This window comes from Mustela putorius, unplaced genomic scaffold (genome assembly GCF_011764305.1).
Source record: "Mustela putorius furo isolate JIRA1106 unplaced genomic scaffold, ASM1176430v1.1 tig00003834_pilon_pilon_pilon, whole genome shotgun sequence".
In the NCBI taxonomy this organism is placed as follows: domain Eukaryota; kingdom Metazoa; phylum Chordata; class Mammalia; order Carnivora; family Mustelidae; genus Mustela; species Mustela putorius.
The window spans coordinates 124,096,018-124,113,181 of record NW_025421987.1 but is presented as its reverse complement, the minus strand read 5'-3'; the positions used below and the strand labels follow the sequence as shown (position 1 = coordinate 124,113,181).

At 36.3% G+C, this 17,164-nt stretch overlaps 1 protein-coding gene across 11 annotated transcripts in view; it reads right to left on the bottom strand.

Annotated features, from left to right (window-relative positions):
* Positions 1 to 17,164, bottom strand: part of RBMS3 (RNA binding motif single stranded interacting protein 3) — a 711,391-nt gene that overhangs the window by 117,373 nt on the left and 576,854 nt on the right. For 6 of the 11 annotated variants that reach the window (XM_013057193.2, XM_013057192.2, XM_013057189.2 and 3 more), the window contains exon 9: positions 4,288 to 4,334. In XM_013057193.2, the coding sequence (XP_012912647.1) occupies positions 4,288 to 4,334 (47 nt within the window). Of the gene's footprint in view, positions 1 to 4,287; positions 4,335 to 7,813; positions 7,853 to 17,164 lie in introns of all 11 variants that reach the window. The other 5 variants (XM_013057187.2, XM_013057186.2, XM_013057191.2 and 2 more) reach the window with 1 other exon arrangement.

Below are 17,164 nucleotides of genomic sequence, written 5' to 3'. Positions count from 1 at the left end.
AATATATTTATTTTAAATATGAATATATATTTATATGTTATTATTTAGATATATATTATATATACACACATATATATATATATACACATTTTTTTTAAAAAACCATGTGAAAATGTTTTGTAGGAAAGATATATTAGGGCGCCTGGGTGGCTCAGTGGGTTAAGCCGCTGCCTTCGGCTCAGGTCATGATCTCAGAGTCCTGGGATCGAGTCCCGCATCGGGCTCTCTGCTCAGTGGAGAGCCTGCTTCCCTCTCTCTCTCTCTCTGGCTGCCTCTCCGTCTACTTGTGATTTCTCTCTGTCAAATTAATAAATAAAACCTTTAAAAAAAAAAAGAAAGATATATTAGACACAGATAAAAGGTTAGTACAGGTAGGAAAGGAGACTGAATGAACTCAACCAGTGGCAAGGAGCAAGAGCTGGGGTGAAGATATAGTTCAAAGATAGACTGAATAAGTTTTAATGACCAATTTTATCAAGAAAGTTGTAAAACAGAGAACTGGAGTTTATGGCCTAAATGGCTTTAGAGTGAATTATTGGGAAAAAAAAGGAAGCAAATTTCCTGTTTGTTTTTCATTTGAATATGTTTTGTTTGTATTAGGAAACATTGATGAAGTTAATGATCTCAATTTGGGACAGAAAAGGTATCTAAGAGCAATACCTAATAAGCATTAGAAACACAGGTAATAAAATAACCAGCCAACCAAAGAGTAATTATTGGGCCCTGCATCTACTTATGATTTCCAAGTGTCAGCTTGGGAATCTTCAGGTTCCAAAAAGCAAGAGGAATGGATGAGATCAACCAAGAAAAAGACAAAACCCTAAGAAAGATTACTATAAGTGGGGAAAAGAGGAGGAATAAGAAGAGATCAAGTGAGTGGGAAGAGTACAGAGCCTGGAGGATCAGCAGGGAATGGAGCTGTGGGATCCAAGAGATAAGAAATTTCCAAAAAGATATAAATGGTAACAACGACAATTTGAATGAGGCAAGATGTCAAATGGCCTAAGAACTAAAAGGGTGTCTGTTATAATGGATGCATTTGGAGATCATTGAGAACATCAGCAAAGGAAATTCCATTCAAGTTTGAAACCAGACTTCATAATTTAGTAAGCTTCATTAGAAAATAATATGGGAAGACTGTGTACAGACAACTGAAGTTGTTTAGCAGTGAAAAGAAGGCTAACATAGTGTTGTCACTAGAAGTGACTAACATAGTGTGGTCACTAGAAGTGATGTCCTAGGTATGAAAATTGTTTTGCTTCTACCCTCTTGGATGGTAGAAAAGGCTTCAGCATTTCTATAGGCTGAAAGGAATATTCAGTGGACAAGAAGCTATTGAAGAGAGGGACTGGTCAATGGCATACAGTTCTTTGTCAATGAGAGTAGATCAGATGACAGGATTCTCAAGACAGGTATCCTCAGCATCTTAACAAAAATGTGTTTTATGAGGGAACTATTCATTGTTGTAAATGTTTAAGTGGGCAGTGAAAAGGGTGAACCATTTTTGCAACACTTCAAATAATTCCAAGAATAGAGTGTAACACTGTTACTATAAGGTACAGATAAAGATATGCCATAGAGAGGCTGATTTAAAGTGCACAGGAGAAGAATAAATGAAACAAGATGGGATTGGGAGGGAGACAAATCATAAATGACTCTTAATCTCACAAAACAAACTGAGGGTTGTGGGGGGGAGGGGGTTTGGGAGAAGGGGGTGGGATTATGGACATTGGGGAGGTATGTGCTTTGGTGAGTGCTGTGAAGTGTGTAAACCTGGTGATTCACAGACCTGTACCCCTGGGGATAAAAATGTATGTTTATAAAAAATAAAAAATTAAATAAAAAAAAATAAAGTGCACAGATGCATAAGAGACTCTTAATCTCACAAAACAAACTGAGGGTTGCTGAGGGAGGGGAGTAGGGAGAGGGTGGTTGGGTTATGGACATTGGGGAGGGTATGTGCTATGGTGAGTGCTGTGAAGTGTGTACACCTGGCTATTCACAGACCTGTACCCCTAGGGCTAATGACACATTATATGTCAATGAAAAAATTAAAAAAAAAAAATAAAGTGCACAGATGAACCTGCAGCCAATCTCAACGTGGCAAATGGGCAGCGAGGTGAAATGTGAGGTGAGGGCCTGTGGAAGGGAGAAATGTTCCCAGTGTTCCATGCAGTCCTTACAGCCTCCAACACAGCATTAACCCAAAGCTCCCTTTTGGTGGCTCAGATTAGGAACAGAAATCCCTTTTTACTTTCTCTTTAGGCCTGTGATAAATCAGGATAAACACTTGGCAAAGTATGTCTTTCAAGAAGACAGTCAGATTTTAAATTATGCATCAGAAAGAAGATTGCCTAAAACAATGCAGAAGAAAGCATCAGTCTCTCATTGCAGTCCAGGCCTAGGTCACTGCTACATTTCTAATTCTTCATATAGAGCAATGGGTAAGAAGGAATTTATAATAGATATATAGATAAATATCGCAGACTAATATATACATACATACAGTGTATGCAAAATATTAGTACTTATTGAAGCTGGTTAGTGAACACATGACACTCATTCAATTATTATTTTTATTTTCCATTTATGTATATACATTTCCAATTGCACCTACATGTATATTTCATGTATTTGATTCTGCTCCCAAACACCTTAAGTTACAAATATAAAGTACTTTGTACATAGTATGTGTTCAATACATCTATTCTCTTCCATTATAATATTTTTCTAATATAATAATATTCCATTATAATATATTTTCTGTCACCATCACTTAGCATATCATGCCTTATTTCATACCTTTTGAGTTAGTTATTTTATTTCCCCAGCTATACAATGTGATTCTTGAGGACTTTATTCTGCATTTCTTTCCTTCTTTTTACACTCCAAGTTTATAGTGCCTTATTGGAAATAAGAACATGCTTACTGGATAAATCCCTAATTTTTGCTCCTGGAGAGAAGTTTTGATTAAAAAGGAAAAAAGGACTAGACTCCTTCCCTAGCTTACCACCCATGTTTTACTCTTTTATGGAAGGGTAGACTCTGAGTTCCTTGAAGGCAAAGATCTTGTCTCATACAAGATTTTTTAAATCTATAAAGCATAGCAAAGTGCTTGGCAGACTCACTGGATGTTTTTTGAATGAATGAATAAATCACTTACTAAATGAGTAACATTGTTAAGAATAGGAGATATTTAAATATTTCCACTATCTCATAGATTTTCATTAAAGGCAGCTGACCAAGTAGAAAATAGAGTTTGCATCTTTTTATCATTCTACATTGATCTTAAATGAGGTCTTCATTCTGACTGATTCTTTAATGAGATTATAAGACAGAAAACTGAAAGCCATGGAGAAATCCAAGATGGAAGGCTGTGAAAATAAAACAAGCAACCAATCAAAGAATAAAGAATAATTACTGTCAATTGCAGGACAGTCAAAGCAAAGAGAAGGGACTGAAACTAAGAAGAAAGTTTCAACCCAAGATACTCAGAATCACAGAATTTTTGAGAGTTCAGGTAATATAGTTTGTCTTATTTCTCAAGGAAGAATCCTAAGCTATGTGATTTATTCTAAGTAAGAGGTTATAAATTTCCAGATGCTTATTAAAATAAGGAGTAATGGGTGTCTGTGTGGTTCAGTTAGTTAAATGTCTGACTCTTGATTTCGGCTCAGGTCATGATCTTGTGAGGCTAATCCCTACATTGGGCTCTGTGGTGGGCCTGGAGCCTGCTTAAGATTTTCTTGCCTTTCTCCCTTCTCCTCTCTTCCCAAACATAAATAAATAAATCAATGAAATAAACACATAAAATAAAGAGGGAAGACACAATCACCAAGTTTCTAACTTGACTCTGTCCATTGTTTACCCCTAATAGCCAGAAGAAAATAGCAAAAGAATTATTTATGTTTAAGTGAACTGGAAAAACACTAAAATCATTGGAATTCTAGAGTTACCAGCAGTTTAATACTCTTATCCCAGAGACACACAGGTACACCTTCCAGCTTAGCTCTATCTGTGCTCCCTCTTTACATTCCTTATTCTAAGAGAGAGAGAAAAAGAGCATGAGGGAGGGACATATAATGTGGGTAGGCACCATGTGGAAACAGAGGACATGTTATGAAGTCAGAGTCAGAGGACGAAAAAATTATGATAAGAAATGTTTGGTTTAAAGTTTCTGTTTGAAGTTTTAAAACAAAAGAATGTTTTGAACATTTTTCTTCAGTACTGAATCCAGAGATCAAAGATACTTTAGCAATTAAAATAGAAAAAATGTTGTCTACTTACCCATTCTGTATGGCGGCTGTGGGGTCATAGGTCAGAGCCATGCCAGCCTGTATACAGGAAGGAAAGAGGAGAAAACAAATCTTAACACTTTTATCTTGGTGCCCAAAACATTCAGTACACACAAATACTTTTATCTTACTTTCCATGATTTAAGTTTATTGTATCCTATACATTTTTCTACCCTTACTGCCAAGACTAGCATTTTTACAACTCACACATCAGAATCCACCAGTGAGTTAGGAGTTTATATTATAAATCCAGACAAACCAAAGAACAATACAGTTTGGATGATTTCCATTTCTACTTCATAAACCATCCGCTGTCTAATCTGGTATTTTTATAATTTCTCACTATTGTCAGGAGCACCTATTATATGTCTTATGGCTGAAAAAAAAAAGAAAAAAAGCAAGAATAAATCCTGTGGTCAGGATAAAAATAAAAGCTACTCAAAATGCATTCGACCTTTCAGAAGAAAATGTTAGAAATATTTATTTTTAAAATAGAAGCTATGCCTCGGGGTGTGTAGGTAATGAGTCACAGAGTGCTTGTCCAATACATTGCTAGTGCCTGTCCTACTAAGAGTGGTAAAAGGTCAAGGTCATTTACATAAAATGGAAATTATAGGTCTTGTGGCTAATAAGGAGGTGGGTTTGTTTTGTTTCTAAGAATAAAATCACCTTTGAAAAACTAAACTTCTATAATAGGCATAGTTTCAGAAAAGAATAATAAACTTCATGACTGTTGATTCACAGCCTACCTCCTTCCTTCATACACATCATCACATTTGATCCTCACAACAACCCTCTGAAGTAGGCAGGAGAAACAGTTCCTCCATTTTAAAGATGAAGACACTGAAGCTTGGAAAGGTCAAGTGACTTGCTCAAGGTCACACATTTGGAGGCAGAATCAAATTCCAGCCCTGGTCTTTTGAGGCTCCCTCCCACCACCTGATACCGACCAAAGGTCTGCGTGAGTCCTGATGATCATCTCCAACAATGTGGGAGAACTTTCTCTGTGGGTGTATGGGCATACGACCTTTTGTATCCAACACTGTCAGTCTGGTTACTGCTTTTGAGTAGAAACAGAACGTAGAGTGAAACACAAAACTGACTAGATCATCATCAGGTTAGACATTTTCTGTTCTTTTTTAAAATTTAAAAGTGAATGAGACTGATGTCAATTTTCTGGCCTCCGTAGTGTACTACAATTACGTTAAGATATAACAGTGGAAAGAAATGGGGTGAAGGGTACACAGGGTCTCCTTGTACCTTTCTCTTCCAACTTCCCATGAATCTATAAGTATTTCAAAAGAAAAAGAAAAAAAAATGAGTTAACTTTGAGGACTTCTATGGAAGACAAGAAAAATCATAGAAAACTTTGGAGAAAAGAAGAAAAGGAGCTTTTGCGTTTTGAATTTCAGTTTAGGTGAAGGTGGTTTTCCTGTTGGGTCCATTGAATTACTCAGATTTCACACATAACTAAAATGGAAATTTTCAGGCTTTCCAAAATAGGGCCTGAAGTCCAGTATGCCCTGCTATATTCAAGCTTGGATCAGACACACTATTTTCCCCCCCAAATTTTAAAATCGTTGTTAAGATTGGTATGAAGAACAAGTGTGGAGAGCCATATATGCATAGGATTGGCATACAGGGAACATACATAAATTGAAAAGGAGTTTAGCAAGCAAAGTTGAGATGACTGGCAGAAGTTAACAGAGGTGCACTGAGAGCACATGTTTAATGATCACTGCATCTTACTCATGTTAACGAAATATGCAACCGATAATACGACAAGCTGGGGGGATTAGAAAATGAGAAGCAAAATCAGTGGTGCCAAAACACAAAGAGACCCTGGGGTGCCTGGCTGGGTCAGTTGGTTAAGCATCCAGCTCTTAGTTTCAGCTCAGGTCGTGATCTCAGTGATGTGAGATGGAGTTCCATGCTCAGCAGGGAGTCTGCTTGAGATTCTCTCTCCCTCTCCTTCTGCCCCTCCTACTTGCACTCTCTCACTCTCAAATAAACAAATCCTTTACACACACACACACACACACACACACACTAAGTCTAAATTCTCAAGATGGGGCCTCTGTCATGTGACCAATGGGAGATTGGTTCTAGACTGAAGACTCTTGAGAATGGGCCTGTCCAAGGTATAGCTCATAATCCATGGTTGGGCTGGCTACTGGAGAGGGCAGTTGTAAAAGTTGTCCATTGGGGATGAGATTTCTCTCTTAGAAACACTCATCTCATTTCCCCTAATTTATTCAAGATGCCACACTAGAGATGGAAGGAAAAAAATGGGCTTTATACACAATAGAGATATTGTTTGTTTGTGAAAGATTTAGGATGAAATCATACCTTCAGCCTCCTAACCACCACAGCTTGTTTAAATCCCTAGGGGACTGGTAGGAAGCCTTTCTTAGTCAGCCTCATGTTTTCTTCTTTTCCTTGTACTTATTTTCCAGTAGTGCTCAGAGACCAATGTTATTTAGCCTTTATTAAATTATGAATTGTCTTAAACATTCTCTTCTTATGTCATGTTTGTTCTGGAAACTTTAGGTAAGGATTTTTAATTTCTCCCATTTTATTTGAATTCCTCCCATTTTATTTGAATTCCTTATAGTTAACAAATCAGCTTTAGCTAGGAACATAGTAATTACCAACAAATTCTACCTTTTTGTTGAAGAAGCATGTGATAATTAGAAAGCCTAAGTTGGCTTCTTCCTATATTTTATACCTCTATTCCATCTTTCAGGGGATGGAAAAGAACTAAATAGATAGCAATATGGCTTTGTGGAAAGAATATATATTTTGGACCTGGGTTCAATTCTTAACTCTGTTCTGTTCTAGCAGTGTGACCTTGGGCAAATTATTTAACCTGTTTGAACCTCAGTTTCCTCAACTGTTAAATGATTTAGTAATACCTACCTCATCAGATTGTTGTGAAATTTAAATGAGATTACGTTTGTAAAGCGCCCAGCACAGTGCCTGGAGACAAGACACATACATAAATATTATAATACAAAGCAACATGTGGTAAGTGCCATATGAGTGGAATAGATGAAGTATAGAGGAGAGAGGCCGGGAATGATCAGGGAAGCCATGTAGAGAACATACAGATGAGTTGAACCTTGAGAAACGATTAGGATTCCAACAGATGGAAATGAGAAAGGGAGGCCAGCTCAGACAAAAGGAATAGCACGGAAAAGATATAGAAACAAAAAGGGTAAGGTGAGTGATTCACTTGCAGTAGAATATTGTGGTGCAGGGGCAGTGGGAATTAAGACTCAAAAGGTGGGAGAAACTTCATTGCCTGGCTCCTTGGGGGGAGCCACATTTTTGAGTAGGGAAATTATATAATCAAAGAGGGACTGGACAACAAGAAACAGCATGAGCACCCTGAAAACAGAGGGTAAATCCAGAGCGAAAAGCAGCTGGAGTAGGCACTTGGTGACAGGAAGGTGGAGAGAATCTAAGGTGACATTGTCATTGCAAAAGGGTAGGGAATGAACACAAGATTCACCTACTTCATGATTTTGCCTAGGGACAGTCCTGCCTCTGAGTACCTTTGGCAAGAGGAGACAAGAGATAGTTTCAGGTCATATGCATTTGGAACATTATGGGTAACAAAACAAGGCATGGGTTAAACAAAATGTTGTTTAAACTTAACCCACTGGCTGAATATTGTACCACAGTACCTAATACTTGGCTACACCTGGTTTTCATTTCATGTGTAACAGATTGTTGAGTTATAATTCCAATATAGTCTTAATGCAGATTTTGCATTCAATTTCCTTTTGTTTCTTTCCACAAAGATAAAAAAGAAAATCAATTTTGCTGCCCTGTCTAGCCACCTTTACACTAAGTGAGACCCATGAAATCATCATTATGTAATTACCAAATTTTATGGCATGTTTACAAACTCCAAAGTCGCACAAAAAGTAAAATAACTTGGAACAAAACAAAAATGTCACACCACATACATAGCAAAGTGATGTTTAATCCTGTCTCTCTCTTTCAAAAGAGCTTATTAGATTCACAAATATTTTCCATTTTTCAAGTTTACATTATTCAAATATTGGAAGCATTTTCAATTTATTTAAAACAAAAGGGAGCGCTTTTGTCATTTTCCAGCAGCAGCTGAGTTTTCGCTTAGTATTTCAGCCATAATATAGGGTATTTCTAGTTCTCTCAAACAGAATTTATATTATAAGAGCTAAATATTTCAGAAGAAATTTTAAAATATAGTTTACTGGAATAATTAAGTTATCTAATTATTTTCAAGAGATATAGGGATTTCACTGAGACACATCTATTTGTCTTAGGAGCTAGATATTTGATTTTCATAAAATTAAAAGATCAATAGGTTAAATGAAGAGGTAATAATCATAAAAATGCTGCTTAAATGTGCTAGGTGGAGAATAGGCACTAATGGTTCAGAAAGATCCCCTGGACTGGAATGCTTGGTCTTATTGGAGGAGCTAAGCATCGTTGACTATAACAAAACCAAAGAGAAGATAGACTGATAGAATTCATTTTATAATTTTTGAAACTATTTTGATATTGTCATGTAAATGGGGATCAAAGAGTTTGAGGCAATAAACTTTATACAAACAGATCTACACTGTAATTCTTGGGAAATTGAGACATCAATGCTTCAGTGTAACATTTCTCTTTTTTCTAAATTCTGCCTTCATGGATGATGCATCATAATTGTATGGGTAAAAATGAATAATCACGAGAATATCCAATTTTCCATAATCAGATTTAGAGCACCACTTTAGTACATACAGAGTAATTATTATATATTCCAGTAAATATTATATACTGAATTAGCACAAAATGAGTTCGGGAAACCAAGGAATAAAAGGATAATGTAATTTTCTGGATATTATCTTGAAAGAGTTTATTTCTTGCGACCAATTTTAACAATATTTATAACTGTTAATGGGTTATAATTTAAAACTCCATAAATAAAATAAGGTGACTTTAGAGGTGATATGGGTACAAGGGCTTGAAAATTATAATGTGTTATAAATGTTTAGGTCTGTTATGGTAGCAAAACCTCACTTAACCTTGTTTATATTTATTTCCCAGTATTTCTCTTTAGAAAACATGTCTTTTAATGAAGAAATCCTGATACATAATTATATTTAAGATACGGGGCAAAAATTTAAATTTTAAAAATTAAAAAAAAATTCTAACTAGAAATAGAACAAAAATTTCAACAATGTTAAATGTCAAAATATTAGAATGTTATAACTATTAAGTGATTTTTTCCTTTCACATATTTTTCTTGACTTTCTGAAGCTGTGTATAAATAGAATTATTTTTACAAAGGGGAAAATCCCTTTAATTTTCATTAAGGATATATAATTTTCATCATATCTTCTATAAGTTATTTTTAACTTTTAAAATTCAGGAGGAAAAACAAAAGGCATATGATTTGTAAAAGTGATATAAATAACAGGCTTAATTCAGGGATAAGCTTGAAAATGTCAGGAAACATTTAGCTTTGCTAGGTCAGTAGAGTACAGAAGATCTGGGTTGGAATGGGAATTGCTACAGCCAGAAGGATCAATGTGAGAATGGGCGGAAGGTTAAGAATAAATCCTAAAGATTCAGGGTTAATGACACAGTGATTCTAGTGATGGAAGCTAAGAAGGATTCATAAATCCAAATGGCCAAACTGGCTGAGAAACAGAGGATTTCACAGGTGAAAGCTGGAGTGTAGATACCCAAGATATTCAGAAGAACAAATAAAAACCACCAGAAAACCACAAAATGATCAATACCAAGTAAAGTTTTTGGCCTAAGAAAGGATTTTAAATCTCTTTCCTGTTTAAAAGAAAAAACAAAACAAAACAAAAACAAAAACAAAAAAAACCTAATTCTAGGAAATATGCTCAGGGCAAATTTGCTGAAAGTGGATGAGAGAAAATGGGTAGGGTTTTGCCAGCAATGGCTTTGGTGTCGTCTCAATGACTGAATGGGGTGTTTCCCCAGGCAGATGCAGTCAACCATAGAAAGCTCTCCTGCTCAAGGGATGTTGCCCAGGCTATGTGTAACCACTCACTCTCCTAAAGAGAAGATGAAGGACAAATGAGACTGTAGATGAGGATGTTGCCAAAGCTACCAAAAGAAGATTATGCTACTTGGTCATGGGATAAAACATAAACGTCCTGTTAATTGTTCTGTAAAATATGTCCATCAACCTATGCAATGGCTCATATTGCATTCTCTAAATTTCATAACTTCTAAATCTAAGATATTTATTCCAAATCATATTAGATTACTTTGCATCAATTGACCAGTGATCTTCTTCTTCATTTTCTTCTTCTTCTTCTTTGTTAAAGATTTCATTTATTGATTTGACAGAGAGAAAAATCACAAGTAGGCAGAGAAGCAGGCGGGGAAGGGGGGAGGCGGGGAGCAGGCTCCCTGCCAAGCAGAGAGCCCAATGCAGGGCTTGATCCCAGGTCCCTGAGATCATGACTGAGCCAAAGGTAAAGGCTTAACCCACTGAGCACCCAGGCGCCCCTTATTTCCTTCTTCTTTCAACATTCCTTTCTCTTGGATTCCCTGTGAGCCTAGTTTTCTTCTGACCTCAAAGAGCTAATTGTCCATGATGCTACTTGCACCCTTGCCCTCGCTGCCCCTTTGAGATGCCCGCAGGTACTCAGGCCCTCTTTTCTGCTTCTGTACTGTGATGACATTCACTTTCCAATCCCAACTATTTATTATTTGTGTCTCAGTGATTCCTGAATCTTGGTCTCAATCTCAAGTATCTATACTGAATCCCACACATTTATTGTGAAGTTAAATTAGTACATTGAATATATGGTCAGCAACTTTTTTTCAAATTATCATTTCTGGTTTGTGTGTTTACTAATAAGCGTCATTTTTCAAGTTATCCTTTCTGGTTTGTCTGTTTACTAATATCCTTGGGCAGAGATACCCTCTCCTGCCTCTGCTTGCCTTTCCCTTCCAATCCATCCACACCATTGTTCTGTGAGGATTGCTCTTGTGATACGGAAAACGTCTCAGTCCTCGCTTGGTGAGTGGAGATGGGGAAAGGTTTGGGATTGCTGAGAGACCTTCCCAATGCAGAAGGGAAGCCAGTGTACCTGAACCAAATCATGAGTAAGAGCCTGGGAGAAATCAGAGACAGCCAGAACACCTAGAGGCCCCACATACCCAAGTTACTAACTTGGAGTGCAGAGAAGACTGTGAAAAGTCATTTTGATATTGCCAGGGGTTTGTCAGAAATCAAGCAAATGAAATGCAGGGGATTTATCACTTTAAAAAGTAGCAAAGACAGGCAGAGAATAGAGAAAATTCACTTCTCTATGTTTGGCGGAAGAACATTAAGGGGAGTCATGCTGTTGTTTATATACTCTGTCATCAGAGCATTTGTCCTTCTTGGCTTTTACTGAAGCATTCTAGTCAGGCAGAGAATTTCTCCCTTATATGGTAAAAAAGAGGGACAAGACAAAAAGATGCAAACAGAATTAAGGCTGGAAGGCTGAGAAAGCCAATGGCTGCACAAAGAAAAAGTCATCAAAAAGGAAACAGAAGGGAAGGTATGATGTGGCTGGCTGAAGTTCTCAAAGCTCTGGTCTGACTTTGTCATTCAAACCGAAGTTAAATTATGTCTTGATTGATCATTATGAAAGAGACAAGAGAACATTACCATATTTTATGTAGGCACCTCTGTTTCTATCTCAATCTGAATGACTGAACTTCATAGACTCCAAGACGTGTGTGTGTGTGTGTGTGTGTGTGTGTGTGTGTGTGTGTGTGTGTTTCACATTTTACTGTCTGTGAAATTGGGGCTTGCATGATGATTGATGGCATTTGAGCTTAGAAACTTTCTCCTCTTTTTAGTGATATTTAGAATAATATTTCATCTTTAATTGATGGTATTATAGAGTCAAAGATGTAGTGTATATACGGTTAGAACCCCACCATAATAAAGTAAAGTAAAAAATATAAAATGTTGAGGTTGCTACCAGGGTAAGCCTGTGCAACTGAATAGGTGGGAGTTACATGTATCTGACTAATTGATTTATATTCCCCCAGGCCCCAGCTGTAGTTTGATGCTATATGGAGCTTGTAAGCTGTGACTTAAATATTGATGGGGATAATTCTGGCTCTCGAGGCAGCCTGGGATTGCCAGGACAATGCCAACAACTCCAGAAATCTCTCAGTTGGTTGATGCCTCCACTTAGTTGCCATGGAGACTGGTTCAAGGGAATCAGAGAACATGGAGATCAACTATCAATCAGCCTTTCTCCTTATAATTCTTGATATAATCTTCCCATTCTTCAGCACCTCATAAACCTCATGCCCCACTCTCCTCTCCAAGAATATAAGCATGTTTTCCCATCCTCTTTTTTTTGAGAATGGAGACTAGGAAGATGTCTAGAGCTCATCATCAAATGCATCACATCCAGAGTTATACTATTACAGGAATTTACAAGATCTGCTTTTTATCTTTAGTGATCATAGGTTAGAAAAAATGGGCCCAGCAGCTTTAAAATATGAACACTTAACCGAGTAAGAAAGTTTCTATGTTATACTACTGAGCATTCAATTTTTTGTGTCAACCGAGAAGATTTTTTTGAGATTATGAGTATCATTCACCTTGAGTCTGCTCTCTAAATTGTCAGTAAAGCACATGAAAGAAATAAGAGTACATTTGGTGGGCTGGCTAACAAATTCACTTGCAGGTGTTGCAATGCATCATAACAGCTCTTTTTAAGATCACATATGGAAAGACTCTTCTTCAGTTCAAGGTTAAAAGAACTATTTGCAGAACCTGGCAATGTTGTTAGATATATCTTAATTTTTTCCAAGGTCCCATTAAAGAAAATAATTGGACAATTAAATGCCAAGCATCATGATATACCCAAAGGAAATTGCAAACTATATAGATGATTTTTCTACCTTCATGGAATATGGTCAAAGATAACTTGAATCTACATCCTTTTACTGCTAAGTTTTAAAATAGTTCTTTAGATATATTATTTTCCTTAAAGTATTTTTTATTTCTAATGGTTCATTGGAGCAATACTTCAACTCCATATCTCTGAAACATAAATTTTCTAATGTTCAGTACTGTAAAATTAAATTTTAGTCAATATGGCTCCAAAGCTAATAGAAATGATATATTTCTGGGCCTTGTCAGGTTCTTCTTATACTTAATAAGAAGGATGTTGACTGGTGACTGATCAAAGGGTTTGTGAGCTGGGCGCGCTATTCCAAACAGAGCCAATTGAAGGTAAAAGGGACACATGGTAAGCTGCTTCTTGTCTTCCTCACTGATAAGAATCCTCAAAGTGTGTGCTATACAGCAGCATTGGTAACAGCTAGTGACAGCCAATGTTTTCATAAACTCAACAAAATATTTTGTTCAGAGTATTCTTCATAAATGGTGACGATAGGGATAACCTTTTTTCTCCAGATTTTATGCAACTTTTTTGCTATTACTTCCTTAGCCATCTATGTTATGTGCTCTTCAACATCAAATATTTACCATATAAATGTGAATCATTTGGATTTCTAAAGTAAAGGGCCAATATAGCTTTCTCCTCCGATGCAGATAGGCGGGTAAATAAGAATTTTTTAAGTAACAATAGAAATAATTCAATGTGTTGGGCTGATGACTAGGCTAAGGAAGATATATGAAGCTTTAACTGCATCAAATGTTTAGTGATCTTGACAGAGTGATTACAAGCCACTGGTCACTCATGGATTCATTCAATTCATGAAAATAGGATAAGAGCTTTTTCTAAATTCCTTAAAATTTTACACTTTTTGGTTGAGTGGAGTAAATCTATTGTCTTTATTGATAACAATTGACCACTGACTCTAATAAAATTCCCCAAGACCGTTAAATAAAGATAGTTGGCTGCATGCATTGGTACAGTTACTTTTGACACTTACACACATTGCTTTTTACGTCAGTGGAAGAGACATAAACTTAACCAGTAACTGGCTCTCAATAACAATAATCATAAAACAAGATACAATTGATTCTTGTTATTAGCAGCAATTATATTCTATAAAGTCACCATAAACACCAAATTATGAATACAACTCATTGTCTCTAGAGGAAATACAGTATTAGTTTCCTACAAGGCTCTGTTCACAACATTTTCATCAACTAATTAATATACAACCTTGTTTTAGTTGTGATTTTGCCTAAGGACACCTTATTAAATAAATATTTTTGATTCAGCAACAATGAACTCAAAGCCAACAGCACTGTAAGTCATGCTTAAACAAAGCTTATCTCCATTTTTTTTTTTCATATTGTCTCCATTAGACACGTCATGGATTTCCTGCACTTAGAAACACTAGACATTACTTCAGCACTACACTTGGGGGCCCTTTTAAACAGTGAAATCACCAATGAAAAACACAAACATGCAAAAAATGTGATCCTAAATAAAGCAAGAAAAAAACCCTTATTAAAAGGGTAAGAGTTGAATAAGTCAGAACATCTCTTGCTCAACTTCATTTGGGACTATGTGTGCTTGGTGACTCAGACTTTTTTATTTTAAGTTTATTATTTGAATTTCAGTAGAGTTAACACACAGTGTTATATTAGTTTCAGGTATACAATATAGTGATTCAATAATCGTATTTTACTCAGTTCTCATCACAGTAACTGTACTTTTTAATCCCCAGCTGACACGACCTTTTTAATGCTTTTTACAAATGATCATGAAAACACATGAGTATTAATTCTGGGTTACAAATAAATTTTAGCAAGTAGGTAAACTTGCAAATATGGAGCCCATGAATAATGGTAGTCAACTGTATTTTTTAAAAAATATTTATTTATTAATTTGATGGGGTGGAGGGAGGGAGAGTTGGAGGGAGGAGGAGAGGGAGAGGGAGAGAGAGCATCTTAAGCAGGCTTCATGCCCAGTGCAGAGACCAACAAGGGGCTCACTTTGATGACCCTGAGATCATGACCTGAGCCAAAACCAAGAGTTGGATGCTCAACTGAACTGAACCATCCAGGAGCCCCTCAAATGTATCTTCTTTCAAATGACAATTTCATGAGTCTGAGTCTTTCAGTAAATGAAAGGCAATTTTATAAATGGGATTAGTATTACTATTTATAGGAATTCTAAAAATTCCTTTCACAAAAGAACTTGGTGATAATACTCTTGAAATAGATTCGAATATGGAAAGTTAACAATTATTGACATTCAGCACTCTGAAGCCATAAAATGTACAAGAAAATTCCTGTTTCCCAACTCTTTGTTAAATCCAGTAGGTCACCAGTTGTGGCATTGGCATGTTTCTTTGTAAGAGATAATTGCTTTGAATGATACTAGAAAGTCCTTGTGCATAAGGAATACTTTTCATGGCCACAGAGATATAGAAGCACTTTCTATATCCAAAATTAATTGCCATTATGTGCCAGAATAGGTAGGTTAATAATTCATTTTCCTTCTTTTGAAAAACATCAACTATGTAATTCCACAGTTCTCAATTTTTTCCTTGGTATCTAGCAATAGTCCATGTTTTCTTTTACTTTTCTTTCTTTTTTTCTCCATCTAAGTCCCTCTTACCCTGGCAGCTCTTGGCTCTTATGATTACATGACCTTCAAGAGAAAAGTGGCTAGAAATTTGAACACCACCTAACGTTTCAGTGCTAAATAGTGTTTGGAATGCAGGTGATGATTTGAATGTGATCTTTTAAAAACCTTAATAAAATATAGGTCAAAGGGAAAATAAATTAATTTCTACTTGTTTTATATTTTATTAAATAAGTCAAAATACAGTTGGAAAAATGATATTGGTATCAGATTTCCTTTCAAATGAATGTTGTATCAATTAAAAATAATCCCCATTTGGAAAATAAGTAGACAAGACATGAAATTGGAAACCAAGGACTCAAGCATTTGAGTCATAAGAAACATACAGAAAAACTGGCTTTCAGATTAAAAAGTCCCGAGTTGTGTTGATGATATTATGAGAGTGATAATAATAGCTGATACTGAAGTGATTCTAGTTTTCCAGGAGCTGTGCTCAGGGCTTTACCCTCACCACTTCATTTAACCCTCCCAATCACTAAATATGCACTTTTAACCATGAGTGTTGTCACCCAGCTCAAAGGCTGTGGATTTGTGGTTGAAATGCTCCACTTTCCCCCCTAACCACAAAAGTAGACTGTCTGGTAAAATAGGAAGAATAGCAAAGAATACCGAGCACTTCACAGATGCTGACACACATGAATCCTTAAAATTCAGAAGGAATTATTATTCTCACTAGCTGCATTAGAGAGAAGGACACAAGATTGACTCTATCACACCCAAGTTCCAGCTGCTCCTCTAAATATTATTCTCTCTGTGCCATTCCACACCCAGGGGCATAGGGGCATTTACTGGACAAGTAACGAAGTGGAACTTTTCAACTCTGGGGTGATTTTTCTGGTTTGTAAGTGCATATAAGTCAGTTTCTCAGTTACCTACACTGAAAAGCAAACACATAATCAATCAAACAGTTAATAGTAACAAAACAAGTGTGCACTGACAGTCTTGTGGCTGCTACTTTTGATATTTTTATATTTTTATTTTGGTTTTGGTTTTCTTTCACTGTAGTGTAAGGGGATAGAGCTAGTTATAGTCAGTAATTGTACTTCCGTGGTACTCAATTATATTCTACCCAATGTTTAATCGTGTACTTTACAGGCAGAGAAGATCTTTGCCATTTTAGGTTCCAAAGGGATGGAGGAATCTGTCTATATGTTTATGTCATGTCCATTATGTCCAGTCCTGTGTGTCCTCTCACATAGGGTACACTCACTAAGTGCTCATCGACTGACTGAATGCTTTTTGTTTAAACTGCTCCTTTTA